General features: G+C 39.4%; 3 protein-coding genes across 5 annotated transcripts; all 3 read left to right on the top strand.

Annotated features, from left to right (window-relative positions):
- The first annotated feature begins 413 nt into the window (after nucleotides 1-413).
- Nucleotides 414-7,461, top strand: arhgef3l (Rho guanine nucleotide exchange factor (GEF) 3, like). Of its 2 annotated transcripts, none has more exons than XM_037773575.1 (13): nucleotides 414-629; nucleotides 981-1,029; nucleotides 1,124-1,174; nucleotides 1,767-1,823; nucleotides 1,992-2,099; nucleotides 2,187-2,345; nucleotides 2,648-2,710; nucleotides 2,860-2,956; nucleotides 3,919-3,995; nucleotides 4,194-4,451; nucleotides 5,224-5,394; nucleotides 5,759-6,005; nucleotides 6,037-6,177. In XM_037773575.1, exons 1-12 carry the CDS (start codon nucleotides 592-594, stop codon nucleotides 5,975-5,977), a joined length of 1,347 nt encoding a protein of 448 aa, XP_037629503.1. In that variant the 5' UTR covers nucleotides 414-591; the 3' UTR covers nucleotides 5,978-6,005; nucleotides 6,037-6,177. The 2 variants fall into 2 exon arrangements, with proteins under 2 accessions (XP_037629503.1, XP_037629502.1); XM_037773574.1 differs by lacking the exon at nucleotides 6,037-6,177 and adding an exon at nucleotides 6,951-7,461 and having other exon boundaries at nucleotides 415-629; nucleotides 5,759-5,951.
- Nucleotides 7,462-7,560: 99 nt separating this feature from the next.
- On the top strand, nucleotides 7,561-12,831 carry usp21 (ubiquitin specific peptidase 21). Of its 2 annotated transcripts, none has more exons than XM_037773584.1 (12): nucleotides 7,561-7,754; nucleotides 8,165-8,493; nucleotides 8,953-9,009; nucleotides 9,115-9,232; nucleotides 9,320-9,434; nucleotides 9,684-9,803; nucleotides 10,045-10,109; nucleotides 10,210-10,397; nucleotides 11,185-11,263; nucleotides 11,357-11,461; nucleotides 11,750-11,864; nucleotides 12,002-12,831. In XM_037773584.1, the coding sequence occupies exons 2-12, from the start codon at nucleotides 8,350-8,352 to the stop codon at nucleotides 12,093-12,095; spliced, it is 1,200 nt and encodes a 399-aa protein (XP_037629512.1). In that variant the 5' UTR covers nucleotides 7,561-7,754; nucleotides 8,165-8,349; the 3' UTR covers nucleotides 12,096-12,831. The 2 variants fall into 2 exon arrangements, with proteins under 2 accessions (XP_037629512.1, XP_037629511.1); XM_037773583.1 differs by having other exon boundaries at nucleotides 11,357-11,464.
- A 1,195-nt stretch (nucleotides 12,832-14,026) lies between these two features.
- Nucleotides 14,027-19,351, top strand: LOC119490303 (rho-related GTP-binding protein RhoA-C-like). Its single transcript, XM_037773607.1, has 5 exons — nucleotides 14,027-14,110; nucleotides 16,053-16,208; nucleotides 16,983-17,103; nucleotides 17,202-17,332; nucleotides 17,533-19,351. The coding sequence occupies exons 1-5, from the start codon at nucleotides 14,030-14,032 to the stop codon at nucleotides 17,704-17,706; spliced, it is 663 nt and encodes a 220-aa protein (XP_037629535.1). The 5' UTR covers nucleotides 14,027-14,029; the 3' UTR covers nucleotides 17,707-19,351.
- Nucleotides 19,352-19,397: the final 46 nt, after the last annotated feature.

Raw genomic sequence — 19,397 nt, 5'->3', positions numbered from 1 at the left:
ATACTGGTGTGTTTTTCCTGTCTGCCCCGCTTCTGGCTTTCATCAGAAGTTTCATTATAGAGCATATCCAGGAAGCGCAGCCTGAATCAGCTAAACGCCTACCTATGAATTTACAATGAAAAACCCTAATCAGATTTTTTTTTTTCTTAAATGCAGAAGATGCAAGAAATTATCTATTCTATGATTTTTGCAAATTTATCTATAGTTGAATTGTTTATTCAAAAGAGGACTTAATAAATAGTTTACTGTCACTTCCTCTTATGTCACAGCAGTTTAATTAATAAACTCAGGTCCATAAAGTGGTGTTAAAGTTCGACCTGTTAGGTTGGTGTGAACGAGTCGAGTTTTGAACCCTCCTCTTCGAGCGGAGCGGTGACATGAATATGTGCAAACCCTAAAGGATGTGGTTGGGTGCTAGATGAGGAAGAAAGTGATGAGGAAGGAGTGCGCTGAAATCTGACGAGTCGAGCTCACTGCAAACAACTCTTTCCATTACGAAGAAAACACTGCTGCGAAGTTGGATTATTTCAACCTTTCTCACTTTGAGAATGTATAATGTTTCTGTGAAGATGCATTGAAGGCAAAGGAAAGATGGAAGCAGAGGAGACTGGTGAAACAAGGACTTCCTGGTATGTTATACATTCATTGTTATCAGTTTCATGCCTCATACTGTATATTAATGCTGAGATCAGACTGTGGCAGGGGTTTACATAAATACAAAAAGGATAGTATACTTCAGTAGCCTATAGGAAACATGAATGTATTTAAAGTTGGTACACATCTGGCATGGTAACAAAACTGAACTGTTAAGTCTTTCTGACCTTTCTGTCAATAATGTACTTTGATATAACTAGTCACAATTAGTCAAGTAGGCACATGCCACTAGGATCCATCCGGCTACTTGGGGTGTTTGTTTTTAAGATTTGTTTCAAGTGAATTAACATTACTGTGTGTGGCTGTTTGGTTTTTGCCCTTTTTAGGTTGTCAGTGCTACCAGAGACGCACTCCATCCCCTGTGACCATGCTGGGGTAAGTCACCCCATCTACCTTTATTTCTCATAACTTCTTTCTCTCATCTGAAAGTCCACAAAAACTCACTTTCACATAAATTTCTGCTTTTTAGAAGAAGAGAAAACAAGACCCGACCCCTGAACCTGCGATCAGAATCAGCGAGGTGAGTGATCTCTGTACTCTTCCAGTGCCATCTTCTCGTCTCTCTCTTTCTCTCTCTCTCTCTCTCTCTCTCTCTCTGTCTCTGTGTTTCTCTGTAAGCAGCGGAAGTTAGTCAAGCTTACCTTTGTGACCACAATGCTGAGTGCAGAGCTGACAAAGATGTGAACATTATGTTCAGCCTTGCGGCTACAGAAGCTCTACTGAATGCACAAACCTCTAAATGGTGTCTATATAGGACATTTTGCCACAGTGGTTCACCACTTTTCGAGTTAACCTGTGTCATCTCTTTATCATGTGTATCATACACAGATATATTTTTTACTGCAGTTATTTAAATACATCTCACTCTGATGCTCCACTGAATATACAGCTGATGTGGTTAGTGTGGCAAAAAAAAACAAGCAGACATCTTGTATTTTACTACACAGGCACAGTTTCAACCTCCTTCCTCTTTGAAAGAGTCACACAGGAAATGAGAGATCTGCACCATGCAACATCTCAGCCCTCTCGACATCTCTCTCTCTCTCTTTCCTGTACTCATGTCTTTCTCAAGTCTGGCCTTTTCTGCTGTGTGACCTGTCATGTTTCATCAGGATGAAGAGGACGACGATGAGGGGGAGATGATGTGCGACCACATGGGGGATTTAGAGGTGAGGTGTTCCTCTTTTTGCAGGTTCCAGATGTGTGTTTTAAAGTCTTCTAACGTACAGCCAGTAATTAGTTTCATGAATGACCCACACTGATAAGCTTGGGGACCATTTTTGTTCAAACGTATCAAAGCTGGAGTCTTACGTTTGTTATGTTGATTTCATTTTTAGGAGCCCAGCACCAAAAGGGTCAAACCTGTGGTAAAGTCCAACAGCCTGACGGGTGTCATAACCCCGGTGAAGACCCCTGCTCTGAAACGCTTCGGACAGTCCATCTCGGTAGGAATGCACAAATACTCTCGCAACACCTGTTGTCATACAAAATGAACTAGCTAATGACATTCAACCACTCTGCTCTTTCCACAGAGGTCTATTAGTTTCCGCACGGAGGCTCGACCTTTGCCCCCGACTCCCCTGCGCTCTCGCACGAAGGCCTCGTCGTATCCACGCCGGCGCAACAGCCAGTGCTGGAGTGACACCGTGGAGAGTCATGACCTCACTGCAAAGGAGATCAAACGGCAAGAGGTGCGAGGATTTCAGCTGTGTTTTTAATATAATGCAATGTTTTTTGGGGTGTATGTGGGTCAAAATGTGGTTGTTGCACAGTTGTGGGTGGGGATGACTAGTGCCCTGTACTCGTTATGTCTGTGAAGCAGTACTACAATACACGGGAATTATTACGAAAGAGGATGTGAGATGGCACTCCAGGCTCAACTTCCTTTATTGAACAATCAGCTGTGAGAGCTCATGATGTACATTGGTGGGTTTCACATCGTATGCAAGCGTGTGTTTGCATTCACATGTTGGTGTTCATGTGTCCTCTGCAGGTGATCTATGAGCTGACTCAGGGTGAGAGACAACTCATCGAGGACCTCAGTCTGGTCAAGAAGGTACTACACTAAACAATAGCATTTGACCTCTTTTACTTTATATTAGAACTGCTAATTTAAGTTTCTCGCACATTCATATACACTTTTTTTTTCGGTCCTGTGTGTTATTCTTTCCTCACCTTTGCCTCGTGGTCTCTGTGTGCTACCAGGTGTACTATGAGCCCATGCTGACGTTGGACATCATGACAGAGAGTGAGCTCGGACAGATCTTTGGGACACTGGACTCTCTCATTCCCATCCATCAAGGTAAACCATCTCTCTTCCATCATCAACCTCCTCGTGTCATAATCATGTCTGACGCAAGTAGGGCTGAGTGGAAAAATCAATATAATCATTTGATGACTTTCTTCGTTTCACACTGTTCTGTTCAAATTAATGATTCCAAGTGAATTTTGATCTTTTAACTATCATATTAAAGATTTAGAAAACACATATGATGAATTTTCTTTGACAAAATGCGTAACAATGGACCAAAGTTCACTGCATTGAACAACAATTATTACAATAGATTTTACATACATTTGCCATATGGTTGTTGTGAATTTTGTGAGTCAAGGAGAGTGCTCATTCATTCATGTCTGGTTGCATGTTCTAACTGAGTGAGTTTGCTGATAAGTAATGGAGATTGAATGAGTTTTTTTTTTTACAACTTTATTAAGAAAGTTGGAAGTTAAGAAAGAAATTCAGTTGTCATTATACATTTTACAGTAAATATATACATACATTACATTATCATATCATGCTTAAATCATATTCATACATATGCATACTATACATTTTACAATACTACAAGTGTGGTAAATATATTTTACAGTATAAAAATAAAATCTATTATACAACAAATAACAAACTGTATGGGAAGGATATTAATAATAATAATAATATTAATTATAATAATGTAAAAAAGGGTCTGCTAAACAATTGCAGTAAATTACAGTAATGTAATAGTTTTTGCCAATTTATAATTTGAGTTTTAAGTTTCTAATAGTAGTCAAATACGTTTTAAAATCTTTAATCTGTAATCTTTAAAAGTATAAAAGGAGGGTAGTCTCTTAAACCTTATAATTTTATGGATATAATATTTTGAGAAGATATTAATCAGATCAATTATGTAAGTTTCATCTGCCGAAGGTTGAATGAGTTAATTAATGCTGGCATTTAGTCGGCAAAGATCAGTAAGAATTCAACAGTCTTTTATTTCCGACCAGATCTTCTGAGTCGTCTCGAGCGGCTGAGGGGATCAGAGAAGACGATCGGAGAGGTGGGACCTACTTTGATGAACTGGGTGAGTATTGCCATGGAAACCAAGGACTGAGAGAGAAGAGGAGAAAAGGGCACAAACGTACCTTCACTCTCTCTACTTCCTGTATTATGTTCCTCTCTAAACCAGAGTCACCGAGTTCCCTCCGTGTGCATCTCTGCTTTTAACTGACTACACACTCTTCACCTCATTGCTTCTCCTCTCTCGTCTTCCTCTCTGCAGTTCCCCTACCTGGAGGCCTACGTTACGTACTGCTGTAACCAAGTGGGAGCCAAAGCCCTGCTGGACCAGAAGAAGCACGAGAAGAGAGTCGAGCACTTCCTGCGCCTGTGTCAGGAGTCCTCGTTCAGCAGGAAACTGGACCTGTGGAACTTCCTGGATCTCCCTCGAAGCCGTTTGGTCAAATACCCGCTGCTGTTGAAAGAGATACAGAAGTGCACGCCTTCAGAGCACCCGGACGAGGACACACTGCCTGATGCTGTGAGTCTGTGTCCTACACATTCACGTACAGATGTTCTCCACATTTGCAGTTTATGCAAGATGTGCTGCTTTAAATAGACCTGAATTATATAGTGTTTCATATACACAGTAAAACCTCTAATTATTTATTTATTTTATTATTTTCACAATCTCATATAGGTGATAAAAACATTTTCTTAGTTGCATTAAAATCTAAATTGATGTGGCTGTCTGTGGATTATGATGAATCCAAATTATTAAGGCCTCGGATTGTTCAAATAAATATTGTACATTTAGGCTTTATAGGTTTTAGGCTTTTTCCCTTATTATGAAATTCAACAGACTGAAAGTGTGGGAAGTCCAGACATTTGGCTTTAGCTAATATTTGCTTTTAAAATCTAAAATACTTTGCACGTTGGTGCCTCCAAATGGCAGCAAGAGGTAATTGTTTTATGAAAGATGAACTTCAGTAGCCAGTGATCCTGTGATGTGACATCTGTATTTTGAAAATAACATGGTCATTTTCACCAGTTTGGCTGGTCTGTAAGTACTTTATACCAAATAAAGAATATGTTCAGGAGACAGTTTTGCATTTAAAAATGCCTGTAAAAGGCTCACATAGGAAACAGGCTGCTATCGTAAACATACTACATATGCTTATTTATCTTTTGCTTGAATATAGATATAGTGTGGGCTGTATCCTTATTCAGAACCCAACCGAGATCTCAGTTAGAGGAGATGGCCCATTTTATTCATCACCAAAATGACACTTCAACTGCTTTGTTGTGTTCAGTTGGAGCTGGTCCAGAGCATCGTGGCGGAGGTGAACAAGAAGACAGGAGAGGCGGAGTGTCAGTTCTACAGGCGGGGTCTCACATACCTGGAAGACGCTCAGAGACTACCAGAGATCCAGCAGTCCCGCTTCCTGTACTGCCACGGAGAGCTCAAGAACAACAAAGGCCAGGTAGCGGCTCTCTGTTGTTCTGTTTAACTAATCCAAGGTTCCTTTGATTGACCTTTGGTTCTCCTGAGGTTGTTGATTTGTTTGTATCTTAACTGAAAAGGTTGAATCCCCCAAGACAGGGTGGATCCATACAATTACAGATCTTTGTGCTTCTCCTCCCCAGTGTACAGATTTTGATCTTTATATGAGCCCTGTAATTTGAAAGTGCACTTTATGTCATCTTCCTGTATTGTAACCCTGCCAGATGTCACCATAATATCTGAATTATAAATGATTTTTTAAAGTTACATTTTCTTAATGCCCATTTGAATGCTGTGGTAAATATTATTGTAAAGCCATATCTCTCGCTTTGTGTGTCTGTCAGCGGCTGCATGTGTTCCTGTTCGAGCTGGCTCTGGTGCTGAGCCGGCCGGGGGAGGACAAAGAGGGAGGTCAGGTGTTCCAAGTGTACAGACAGCCTCTTTCCAACGCTTCCATAAACCTGGAGGAGATCCCAGATGGGGAGGCTGGTGGAGGGGGCACCTTCAGGGGAGCCTTCACCGGAGGAAATGATAAAGGTAACATTAATCCATTTACATTATAGATCAATCTATTGATATTAATAGCAGCAAATTATGTAAATTTAGAAGCTTTAACCAGGAAATAGTTGCTATCCGTGATGAATGAATTAAACAATTACCAGATTATCAAAATGGTTGACGATTAATTCAAGATTCAAGATGTTTATTGTCCCTCCGGTTAAACAAGAACAATCGTGTGAAATGCTTTTGCTGGGGGGCTCCATAAAAGAAAGAAAATAAGTAGTAATATTCAAGGACATATAAAATATAATAACAAAATAAAGAAGCAATATAGTAAATATACAAGGACATATAAAATATAATAACAAAATAAAGAAGCAATATAGTAAATATACAAGGACATATAAAATATAATACAATAAAAATATAATAACAAAATAAAGAAGCATTATATTAAATATACAAGGACATAAAAATATAATAAAATAAAATATAACAACAAAATAATGAAGCAATATAGTTAATACACAAGGATATATAAAATACAATACCATAAAATATAATAACAAAATAAAGAAGCATTATGTTAAATATACACAAGGACATAAGAAATACAATCAGTCAAATATAACAAAATAAAAAAAGCTAAATAGTTATCCATTTAAGAAAAAAATAACAAAATAAAATAAAAAAAATAAAATGAGGTTGCATATTGCACAGGGGTTAGGGTTACACTTCATGTGTATCATGTGTGTTATTTAATGCTCTGTCGATTGACTAAATGATCAGTTGTTTCAGCACTACAATAATGTATACATACTTTATCAATGCCTACTTTATTTCAGGTTTATTTACACCTTTTTGCTTCGTGTTTGACGGAGAAGGGAGGGTTAGAGGAGTTACATTTCGACCACAACTAAGCACACAGATTGAGAGAAAGCCATGCTCTTCCACCCCATTAGTTGAAGTGAAACCAACACCACCTTTTGCTTCCACTCATGTTTCCTTCCTCTTCCTCTCTGTCTCATCTCCCAGTGAAGAACTGTTTCCGTGTGAGCAGCAGAGGGCGCTCCAAAGTTCACCCTTACAGCCTGCAGGCCAACGACTCCTTCAGCAAGCAGCAGTGGATCACCTGTCTGCGCCAGGCCATCGTCCGGTCCCGGGATAGGACCGCTCAGGCCAGCCAGTCGCAGCTCTCCCTTCACCCCGATCCCGCCCTGTATCACATAGCCGATCTCAGCCTCAGTTCGGACACAGAGATGGCAGACCATACCGGTCGCTGACTGATGATCAGGAGGCCCGGAGAGTGTCTATAGATCTGTACATTGACATTGGTGGAGAATAAAATATGGACTGATTGTGCTTAGACACACATATAGAATTTCCTACATGGATTTTTGTCTTATGCCTGCATTTCGTGATGGATTGTATGATTGTAGTGATGTTTACTGTACAGCTTGATAACAGTATTACTGAATGTGAATTTACAGTGTAATATGTTTTCTTTTCTTTTTTTTTTTTTAAATAAACTGACACTTAAAAAGTTTTTTTTGAGGAACTCGTGGCAAAGTACACACAGGCAAGTCTAAGAATAGCCTACAAGATATACAAAGAAAAGATTAGTGATGATTATCCTCCCTCTTTCTCTCCCTCCCTGTCTCTCTCTCTCTCTCTCACACCGGTGACAGGGCAGGGGAGAGAGGTAGACTTTCAGTTCTAGCCTACAGACGCACAGTGAAACAGTAGACGTCCCCTTATGCATTTTTAACAGCTCAGCAGGTGATGGGAACAGTTTGGATAGGACAGTTTGTCCACAGATAGAGTGACCCAAGTGCTCAGGTGAGTCCAAACCGCTCTGTTTATTTGCTAATGCTACAGTATTTGTCAGGAATTATTTGCAAACTAACTTCGTTTGCAAGATTTGACCCTTTACCTGCAGAAAAACAGCGATGAGAGTGTAGATTTGGCTTCAATAACATCTAAGAACTAACCTTGGTTGTGAGATTGTGCATGCTCTTGTTTCATAGGTTATTTACTCTTAAATCAATGCACACTTAAGGTGAGGTCTCCAGAAATCATCTCTTATTTTTTGTAAATATGTGCCCTGGAGCTGATATGTTGACGTCTCTGTTAGACCTTGACTTTCCAAGCTGTCCCGCATGCTGTAATTCCGAAAGGGACAAGGTGTATCAACTCGATTTATTCAACATAAGCATTCAGAAATCAATCCTGTTCTTTTCCCCCCTCAGCTGTGAATGACTTCCCTCGTCATTTGCCTGGAAAAAAAATGGACTCTATCTCCCTTATGAGCTACCATCACGTTCTGCTCACCTTTGACACTTGCATGTGAAAAACTGAGGTGCAAACCACCTGGCTTTCATTTATTTGGAAAGTCTAAGTGGTAAACACTTCTAAGGTGCACTGGTAACATAGGATGCCCGGAGCCAGTGGCGTCAACGTCGAGGGCTCTTGCGAGGCCTTGTGTCGAACCCTGGTATCCCAGAAAGAGACGTCCGACATCTCCCAGTCCGTCCTCTACACCTCACTGATGGGCCTGCTGCTGGTCGCCGACAACGAGGTGTGCAAAACGCAACATCACATAAACCTTTAATTTATGGTAAAAACTTCCAAGCTCGGTGGGCTTGAAAGTTTGTTCTTAATGTGCAATTTATGGGACAGTCAAACATAAACACAGACCGAGAGATTGTGTAAAGGAATAAATGGAGAGTGCACACCGACATGTTTAAGCACCTGTCAGCACTCCTTGGTCTCTAATAGGATGAATGCTTCAGGCTGACCTCCTTTTAGCCTCTCTTGTTGTGCTAATGGGATAAGAAGGCTAAATATGTTCTACTGATGCTGTACGCACACTGACACAGCGGGGGTCAAGGCAGAGAGACAGTGACACGTCGTACAGACAGCCAGGGGTCAAATATTAGGGCACACATGCAGTGAACAAGTGTATACAAATTGAAATAGACTGTATTCTTGCAGATGTAACCAGTCAATAGCTTCCTGTGTTGTCTTTATTTTCCAGAAGGAGCCGCTCACCATAGGAAGTGGAAGGTTTGGCCTTAGAAATATAGGAAACACAGTAAGTGTTAAATGATGCAGGATGTGCTTCAAGCAAAGTCCTTTAACGAAATACTTAACATGCTAATGCATGCTCCCTTTCCCTTATACTTTGTCTCCAACGTAGTGTTTCCTGAACGCAGTAGTCCAATGTTTGTCTCACACACGTGGCCTACGGGACTACAGCCTCCTCATGTCCTACAGGGATGAGAAGTTCTCCAAAGAGGACGCTAAGCTCATGGAAGGTGTGTTCCTCTCTCCTGCTGTTCCCTCCTCTTCCTATATTATGTTGTTTTTATCTCTTCTCATTGCTCCCTGTCCTCCTGTGCCAGCTTTCTGTCAGGTGCTATCGGGCCTCTGGGATGTAAACGAAGGGAACACAGTTGTAAACCCACAACGGTTTTACAATATCTTCAAAGAAGCTGTGCCTTACTTCAGTGGATACAGGTGAGAATATAGACAATGTTTCTCTTTCCCTCAAGGTTAAATCGCATCGTTCCTTTAGACTTGAATGCAATGTGATACAATACCCACTTCTGTATCAGCACAATTGTTTCAAGGACAAGAGAGAAAGTGTTTCAATTCATTTTTCTACTTTGCCACGAGGATAGATTGTTTTTTTAAGTTGAGACTCGTATAGAAATAGCTGCCTGTAACAGTATCACAAGGAAGTCTTTGTCTCTGTGTTTAACCCAGTCAACAGGATGCACAAGAGTTTCTCAGGTTCCTATTGGACAAGCTGCACACAGAAATCAACCGCAGACCCTACGTTCGACGAACGGGGAAGGAGCCTGAACAAAAAATTGCCAGATTTAGGTGTGTATGATTAATTGTGTCTAAAAGGTAACCTGCAAGGCATTGATCTCGAATAGTTAAGGTTAGGATACGTCGTTGAGCAGCGAGTCTCGTGAGAGTTTTTTTGCAGATTTCAGATCAGATTTTGCAATTTGCAAGTTACCTTTTGGACACGATGGTGTATGTTTATTTGGAAAAGATTGTGTCCTTGAAATTGATGTCCCACTATGTGACCACATCTCTCTTTCCCTCATCTCTTTAGGATTTCAGAAGAGGCAGCTGCCATGTGGAAGAAGCACTTGGAGAGAGATGACAGCAGGATAGTAGGTGAGGAGAGTAAATCCAGTCACGGTGATCCATCAGACTCATCTGCATCATAAATTCAGAGAAGGCCACCCACTGATAATTCCTTCCACCTCTCTAACAGACCTGTTCTCGGGCCAGCTGAGGAGCTCGCTGCACTGCTCGGTGTGCTCCCACTACTCCAACACATTCGATGTCTTCTGTGATCTGTCGCTGCCCATCCCCAAGAGGAGCTCCAACGGTGAGGTCACGCTGAAGGAGTGCCTGGACCTCTTCTCTCAGGAGGAGAAACTGGACAAGGAGAATTCACCAGTAAGTTAACACAATGGATTACAATACATCAATGTGTCTCTAACTTTGGGGTCAAAGGTCAATGACACGGACACGGACACTGAGCTAGGAAGGGTTTAGTCCAAAACTGAATTATTTTCCATCTGTAACCCATTACTTATATTCATTTTACTCATTATCTTTACTTTTACATTTATTTATTTGCACAACTTAAGGGAACAGCGTGTAACATTTTGGAGGATCTATTAGCAGAAATGGAATATAATATTCATAACTATGTTTTCATCAGTGTATAATCAATGGAAACTAAGAATCGTGTTTTCGTTAGCTTAGAATAAGCCTTTCATAACTAAATAGGGAGCAGGTCCTCTTCACGGAGTCCACCATGTTGCTCTGCCATGTTTCTACAGTAGCCCAGATAGGACAAACCAAACACTGGCTCTAGAGAGAGACTTTCGGATTTTTATGTTACCTGAAGGCCACCGTAGTTCTCCAAAACTACTGTGAAACTCAACAAAACCGTAGTACTGCCAGCTGCCGTCTGACTTCCGTTGCTCCTAAAGTATTGTTATTATGATAAGGATGACTTCTGGGAGAGGTAAACAGCGTTACCACGGTTTTACACGTGGCGGCTCATGTGGGAAGTAAGGAAGTCAAATACCAAGTATGGCGGATAACACTTTCCTCAATATTCCAGCTGTTTTCATGAACATTTTTGAACTAGTTAGTTACCTACAACGGATATTGTGTATTTGCAAATGTTTCACAAATGTTGAGGTGTGTGTGTGTTTGTTTCTGTGTCTTTCAGATGTGTGAGAGGTGTAACAGGCATACAGAGTGCACCAAGCGGCTTTCCATCCAGAGGTTTCCCCAGGTCATTGTGATCCGTATCCTTGACAACAACTCTTAAACTTAGAATATTTACTTTAGTGATGTTTCTGTGCATGAAGTTATGATGATGCTTAACACCTCCTGATCAGATCTGAACCGTTTTACGACGTCACGGTGGTCTATCAGTAAAAGCACAGTGTATGTGTCCTTCCCACTCACCAACCTGGACCTTGGACGCTATGGACCTATCGACAGTGGTAACAAAAAACCAAACCTTCCTTTCAGTTTATCCTTGGACATGTTTTATTTATTCCACCGTCCATGCATTATCTTTTTTTTGTACTTGCTTGAGTCAACCATGACGGTTACTGTAAATAATCAAGCCATTAAATACAATGTAATGCAAAATAATGGCACATTGGCAAATGATCACCAGCTCATGTGCTAGATTATTCTATAATTTATATAAATAAATAAAACTGACAACATAAATTCTGAAGAATGGATTAAGTAAGTCATGCTGCCTATGTTTGTCCCCACAGCCCCAGTTCTGTATGATTTATATGCAATATGTAACCACGCTGGGACGGTGAACATGGGCCACTACACAGCCTGCTGTTCAGACGAAAATGGTTGGTGCTTCTACAACGACTCCAGGTGAGACTCGCCCTGCACCCAGGTCATTTTGTTTTAATGTGGCCACCGTGTCTGTGGGTCATATGTCTGTATTGAGACACCTACTATTTAAACCTGGAGCTGTTTCTCATGATTACTCTCCATTTATCCACCTACAGTGTGACTCCAGTCTCAGAGAACCAGCTTCAGACCAATCAAGCCTATGTGCTGTTCTACCAGCGCAGCAACAGCACCACCACCGCCAGGAAATAGACCCGAGACTGGCTGAGCCAAGCAGCCAATCAGAGCAACTTTACCTCCAGTGTCCATAGAAACAAATAGAAGCAGCAGTGCTGTGACTCTGGCATCTGTGAACAGCTCAATCTCAATGAGCATTGCCCTCAAATAAACTCTGAGGAGGAGGAGGAGAGAGAGGCCATGCTCACTTTAAGGAGGGCTTGAAGAGGCAATCTCCCCCTCCTGAATCATGGAGATGCTTTTGAAGAGTCTCGGTGAGAAAGCTGAGACAGCTCAGACAGACTGCAGTGCAGCCTTAAGAGTCTCTGTGCCCTACTTCTCAGGCAGGAGTGAGCGGCATATTTGCACATGATGCAGAGCTCTTAATGGAACATAACTGTGATTCATGCTTGCGATGCAACATAAACCATAAGAAACCAAGATAAATCTCGGGTGGAATAGAAATTAGGGCAACATTCGATTACTCAATTGTGACATAGGACTTTCATTTTAAGCTACAGTTTTGTGAAATGGTACAGTGCTTTAATTGAATATGCAAATATCTGTAACCTATGCTATATCTATGCACACGGACGGTTAACTCTAAAACTTGAAAACATTCAAATAGCTATATTTTCCCTCTAACTGGATTTTAATTTCTATGTATATATTCGTATGTATATATATATATTTTTTACATTTGTGTCTACAAATTACACAATTGAATGTAGCCTATTGCATATTGATATATGAAACTGTCAATAAAAGACCAATAAAAAAAGTCTTATTTTAATTTTAATTTTTATTTGACACACCTTATTTTTCACGAGATACTTGATTCAAATACTGGATGTCCTTGTTTCAAAACCATTAAGTTGGTAAGATTCAATTATTGATATGTGATTAGAATGAAAGATTACCTCCCGTAATTGATGTAAGGCGATCAGCTAGAGAGAACACTTTAACCAGACAACAGACAAATTTAATCTGGTGGTTAAACTGTTGCTTGAGAATAAAACAGCATTAAACCTGTACTAGTCTTAAGCTCTCTGTGGTATTGGTCTTATTCCAACACAGTCTCACATGAAATAGTCAAGAAATTTATTCTTTTAAAGGGACTATTTGTAACTTTCAGAATTGCTTGTTAACAGCGACACCTGTGGACGTTGAGTCAACGAAGGTCAGCGTCGGGCTCGCGCTTGCTCGCTCTAAATAGACATGAACGAGCATCGCTCAAAACAGTGAGGCGACACACGTCAGCTAAAACCACAATATCACTATATATTTCACCTTCTTGGCAGCAATGTTAGCTGACCAGATGAAGGCCTCTCCATGAATCACTGCTGATCCTAGTGTTGGCTTTTCCTGCCTCAGCCTCCGGGGCTGAAGCAGGAAAAGCGGGTCGGTGCCGGGGCTGAAGCAGGAAGACAAACGTTATCGTCTCCCGACTGCGCCCGGCTGCGGTCGGAGAAGATAATGTTGATCACTGCGGAGCCCCGTCACTTCACAAGACACGAACAACCTCTGTTGTTCTGGAGGAGCTGCAGCAGTTATTTCTACACAAACGTCCACTGAACATTCACTAGATATTCTCAGAGCTAAACTAACTCTTCTGCAGTGTGTAGTGAGCGTGCATGCACGTCTAGAGGTGGAGCGAGACAGCGAGAACGCACGCGTTGTGAGTAAAGACAAGCAGAGGAGCGGTCTGAACAGCGTAGCCACACGCGAGCGCGCATGGGATCCCTACCCGGTACATTTATACGTGTAAAAAGTTACAAACAGTCCCTTTAATTTTAATTTTAATTTTAATTTTAATTTTAATTTTAATTTTAATTTTAATTTTAATTTTAATTTTAATTTTTATCCATGTTGTTATATTGTTTTAATTTATCCATCATTTGTAAAATATTATTTGCCTACTTATAAGTAAAAGGTGCTGCAGCCTACTGATGAATGACGTAGTTCTGCACATGCGCAGTAGCGGTGGGCGGAGTTTTTCCAGTCGGTCAGGAAGAAGAGGAGAAAGGCGGACACACAGAAAACATCAAGCGGTAATCTTTACTTACTCAGCTTTTAAACGCTTTTAAAACTCTACGCCGATTTTTATTTCCGTCACAGAAGTATCACATCAGTGCGATGAATGCTGTAGTTATAATTCCAGAGAGAAAACCTTGAATGACAGTGATCCCAACCGGGGGAAACAACGTTAGCTTTAATGCTAGCTGAGTGTTAGCTTGGTTTGACAGGCCCGGTCTACACTGAGCAGCCTTTTAGGCAGGAATGGGAACACACAGCACGGAAGAGTTACATGTTTACACCCTCTAGCTCCGAGGCAGCCTCTCTGTTTGCCAACCGATTAGATTTATGTCGTATATATCAGGATCTTTTTAATGATGAAGCATAGAAAGCTTTGTAATGGCACTGTTAAGTTTAGAAGTCACCCTGTATGTGTGGATCAGTACACTATTGGTGCATGTCACAGCCTAAGAGACAACAACAACAACAACAACACATAATAGATGTAACTCACACTTTTATTTACTCCTCCACTTCATGTTTTTTTTTTTTTACATTTATCCTTTGATATTGCAATATATTGTTATTAATTGTTTTTTATTTGTTTGTTTTATTGACACTACATTAATTAATGTTTTGTTGTGTCAATAAAACAAACAAACAATTAATAACAATATATTGCATTATCAAAGGATAAATGTAAAAAAAGAAAAAAAAAACATGAAGTAGAGGAGTAAATAAAAGGCAGAGTGTGAGTTACATCTCTTATGTGTTGTTGTTGTGGTTTTCTCAATTTGCTTTATTGGCATGACTGTCAGGTGAACAATATTGCCAAAGCGTCAATTCAATAATAAATAAAAATAAAAAAAGAACTAAATAAAAACAAAAAAACATATATATACATATATACAATTCATTAAGCAAATTACATGAATTAATGTTTTGTTATTTGCTTAATGAATTGTATATATGTATATATATGTTTTTTTGTTTTTATTTAGTTCTTTTTTTATTTTTATTTATTATTGAATTGACGCTTTGGCAATATTGTTCACCTGACAGTCATGCCAATAAATGTTTTTTTTTTTTTTTTTACATTTATCCTTTGATATTGCAATATATTGTTATTAATTGTTTTTTATTTGTTTGTTTGTTTTATTGACACAACAAACATTAATTACTTCTTTATTGTTTTCTTCCATTTACATGCATGTTCTTTTTAAATATCTATATATTGTAATTTGCTTAAAGGTCCCATATTATAAAAAAGTTAGATTTTCATGTTTTTTTTATTATAAAGCAGAGTTAAGTCCTATATTAATACTGTGAAAGTATCGAAACACTATCCACAGGGATATACACACACAGCCCGTATTCAGAAACTCTGCATTTGAAACAAGCTGTCAGGATTTCTGCCCATTCGTGATGTCATGAATATACAATATTTAGACCCTTTACCCAGTTTTAAACGTAAACATTATAAATGTGTCCCAGTTTATTTCCTGGTTGCAGTGTATGTGAATGTCATCAGCTGAAAGGAAGTACACATGGACCCAAGCTGTTGCCTAGCAACGCAATTCTGTTGCAATTCCATCAAAATGCACTAAAACGGAGCGTTTCAGACAGAGAGGGTAAATACAGGCATATTCAGGCTGACAGCATGAGGAAAATAAAGTTTTTTTTTAACATTACAGCATCTAAACATGTTCTAGTAGAAACAAAATACAAGTGTGAATCTTAAAATTAGCATAATATGGGACCTTTAATGAATTGTATATATGTATATATATGTTTTTGTTTTTATTTTGTTCTTTTTTTAAAAAAAAATTATTATTGAATTTACACTTTGGCAATATTGTTCACCTGACAGTCATGCCAATAAAGCAAATTGAATTGAATTGAATTGAAATTATGTGTGGGTGTATATTAAGAGTGGAGAGTACTGATTTCTGATGTTTTGGACTCTTTTTCTCACAGATGGCTGCTATCAGGAAGAAGTTGGTGATAGTTGGGGATGGAGCTTGTGGGAAGACCTGTCTGCTCATAGTCTTCAGTAAGGACCAGTTCCCAGAGGTCTACGTCCCCACTGTGTTTGAGAACTATGTGGCAGACATTGAAGTGGATGGCAAACAGGTGACACATAAAAAACGCCTATAAACTAGGGTCTGTGGAGCCCAAACGATTCCTTGCAGAGACTACATGGGTGCATAGCAAAATGAGTAAAGTTATCATATTATGACTGCTAGCATATCATTTTGTTGTTCAAACTGTAAAGCAATTAGGGCTTCAACTAAAAATTGTTTTCATTAATGATTATTCTGTTTTTGTTTTTTACTTGAGTAATTGTTTGGTTTATAAAATGTCAGAAAATGGTGAAATATGACCATCATAATTTCCTACAGCCCGAGTTGGCATCATTGTTGTCTAACCAACAGTCAAAAACCCAAAGAGAAACAATTTGCTGTAATGTAGGATGCTGAAAATCAATCAAAATGGTCACATTTGAAACCATAAAATGTTTGGAGTTTTTGCTTGAAAGAATTATTTAAATGATAAATCAATTAACCCAGAGACGTTGTATTTAAAACAGCAAATATTCATATTTTGATGAGATGGATCTTTGGCTTTTTTGCTTTAAAAATTACTTTTCTTTAAAAAAATACAACAATTAGTTGATTATCAAAGTAGTTGCTGATCATGTTTGTTTTTCAGCAGCAGCATAGGCCTTCTCTTTTTTTCTCTCTGCTGTCTTTATAATTAAAGTATAACAATAATGTAATATGGGGTATGCAAACTTACATACATTCTTAACCTTGTAACTTCAATGCTTAAATGACCCTCTTTACATATCCATTATTTATGCATCTGTCCTTACATGTAACCCTCTCTCTCTCTTTCTTTTCCCAGGTAGAGCTAGCACTTTGGGACACAGCAGGTCAGGAGGACTATGACAGACTGAGGCCTCTCTCCTACCCCGACACTGATGTTATTCTCATGTGCTTTTCTGTAGACAGCCCTGACAGTTTAGGTATTGTCTTTTCAACAATCACACCGCTATGTATCAAACGCTTTGTGATTGTGATATATGTTTCTGATCACTGCATTCTCTCCCTCTACTCACTGTAGAGAATATTCCAGAAAAGTGGACACCAGAAGTGAAACACTTCTGTCCAAATGTCCCCATTATCCTGGTGGGCAATAAAAAAGATCTGCGCAATGATGAGCACACCAGACGAGAGCTTGCCAAAATGAAACAGGTCAGTTTTTTGTTCAAAATATGCTGATATTTACACGTTATGTTTCCTCATTTGAACAATGCACAAAGAATATTGACCTTTTATAAAACAAGGAGAGACGTAATTCACCGGGTTTTTAGCAAATTGCTATTTTCCACCGCATATAATATGTTGGTATAAGAGTCGAAATTAAAAACCTTCTCTCTGACACGTTTCTACAGGAGCCAGTTAAATTTGAAGATGGCAAAGAGATGGCAAACCGCATTAGCGCCTACGGCTACCAAGAGTGTTCTGCCAAAACCAAAGATGGCGTGAGGGAAGTCTTTGAGATGGCAACCAGGGCAGCACTGCAGGCCAAGAAACGTGGCAAGAAGTCCACCTGCTGTCTGTTATAGGCTCTGGAAGAAGAGGGGAGCTGCCGTCAAGCACAGACGAAAAGGGGCAGCTTCCATTGAGATTCGACCGGGGAGAAAATTGGGGAGGGCCCAGAAACTTTTACGGATGCTCAATTTCTTATCACCCAAGTATCCTGAGCAAAATTAAAGCAGGTCTTAAATGATTTGATAGGCTCCTACACCTTGGTCCTTGGCCTATATACATTAGATTATGTACCATTTTGCTCTCGGCTATCAAAAACTTTCAGATCTAGAGAAGACTGTAGGGCAGGTGGTGGTGGGGGGTGATTTGAATTTGAGTAGATGTAAACAGGGTTGAAAATGTGCCATGATGGGAACCAAGAGAGAAAAAGGTCCTTACCAGGCCAAAGACAATGGGGACATGAGAGAGAAAAAGACATAAATTTATAACAAAAAATAGGTTTGAATTAAGACCATGTCTAAGTGGATTTTACACAGTTTCGCCTACATGTAGTGCCTTGAGAGCAGCGGTCAAGAAGAGTAAGTTGTGGGGTAGGGATTCATAACTCCGACGGGGTATTATTTTGTCATTTGTAGTGTCCACACATCACATTTGTGAATGCTTTCTCCCTGTCATTAGCTTTGCTCCTTCAGGCCCATATTCTGACTCAGGCGCTATGCAGGGGTATGCCTAAACTAGATTGTATGAGATATTTTCCCATACTGAATTACTTACCTGTACTTTAGAGAGAGAGTGCGTGTGTGCGCGTGTATGCAACTGTATGGTGGTTTGTTTTCTCCAGTGCAGGTCTGCATGCAGTGAATGTGTGTATATTTTGTGTGGGTGTGTATTAACATTATGTGTCTATGTACTGTATGCATGGAAAAGGTCTTCTGCGTCACTGACCTAACCCCTTGTTTCCATGCCAAAGTTACCCCTGATGGCCACGTTTTATGGCTCAGACGGGTAATGGAATTAACAGCTACTCAGAGTGACATAGAAAACTTTCACTTTACTGGAAGACATTGTACTATACCTAGAGGCACAATCAGGTTAAAACATATGATTTTTTAGGACCTTCTTTTCTGTGTGTACCAGAGATTCATTTGATTGTGTTAATCAGTGGGTCAAATCATGAGTGGTGAAGTTGAATATCCTTTCAGATAGATAATAGGCCTATCTTATTACTATAATGTCCATTATGTACTGTATGTCTTACAAGGCTTTGTAAGGACATGTTAATGATGTGTAATTCAAAATTTGCCTTTTACTCAACTTTCCCCCCATCCCTCCTTTTAATGATATTGTCATTATTGTATTATTACTTTTTATTGTTAATGTCTCTAATTTTACTTAGTATATTTTAATCAGTTTACTTAATCCTGCTGTTATGATCAGTTTATGTCAGTTAAAATGATAAAATGTAACCGTAGTATTGTTTAGTTAATTAAAGGTAAAGCTTGGGGGTGCAAGGCTGGAAAGTTTTGGGGGTGGGCTTTTTTTTTTTTTCTACTGTGACATATTAAGGTTTCCCAAATAAAGCTGATATTAGGGGTTTTCTGTTGTAAGGTATTTATGTGTTCTTTACCATTTATTCATTAATATTTGCAACAATCTCCCCATATATTTCTGGCATTAATTTACTTTTTTTTCCCCAATAAAAAAACTCATAACCCCTCAAAATATCTTGATTCTATGATTTTTTTTTAATATCTGATAAAGCATATAA

Source organism: Sebastes umbrosus, chromosome 6 (genome assembly GCF_015220745.1).
Source record: "Sebastes umbrosus isolate fSebUmb1 chromosome 6, fSebUmb1.pri, whole genome shotgun sequence".
NCBI classification, from domain to species: domain Eukaryota; kingdom Metazoa; phylum Chordata; class Actinopteri; order Perciformes; family Sebastidae; genus Sebastes; species Sebastes umbrosus.
Note: the sequence above shows the minus strand (reverse complement) of the source record. Positions and strands in the feature narration are given on the sequence as shown.

Coding starts and splice junctions, on each gene's coding strand:
- LOC119490303 (XM_037773607.1), top strand. CDS start 14,030: ATGCGCAGTAGCGGTGGGCGGAGTTTTTCCAGTCGGTCAGGAAGAAGA. Junction 16,209..16,982: donor TTGAAGTGGATGGCAAACAG/GTGACACATAAA, acceptor TTCTTTTCCCAG/GTAGAGCTAGCACTTTGGGA. Junction 17,104..17,201: donor AGACAGCCCTGACAGTTTAG/GTATTGTCTTTT, acceptor TACTCACTGTAG/AGAATATTCCAGAAAAGTGG.
- usp21 (XM_037773583.1), top strand. CDS start 8,350: ATGCCCGGAGCCAGTGGCGTCAACGTCGAGGGCTCTTGCGAGGCCTTG. Junction 8,494..8,952: donor TGCTGGTCGCCGACAACGAG/GTGTGCAAAACG, acceptor TTTATTTTCCAG/AAGGAGCCGCTCACCATAGG. Junction 11,865..12,001: donor TGCTTCTACAACGACTCCAG/GTGAGACTCGCC, acceptor ATCCACCTACAG/TGTGACTCCAGTCTCAGAGA.
- arhgef3l (XM_037773574.1), top strand. CDS start 592: ATGGAAGCAGAGGAGACTGGTGAAACAAGGACTTCCTG. Junction 2,100..2,186: donor GCTTCGGACAGTCCATCTCG/GTAGGAATGCAC, acceptor CTCTTTCCACAG/AGGTCTATTAGTTTCCGCAC. Junction 5,952..6,950: donor CACCGGAGGAAATGATAAAG/GTAACATTAATC, acceptor CTCATCTCCCAG/TGAAGAACTGTTTCCGTGTG.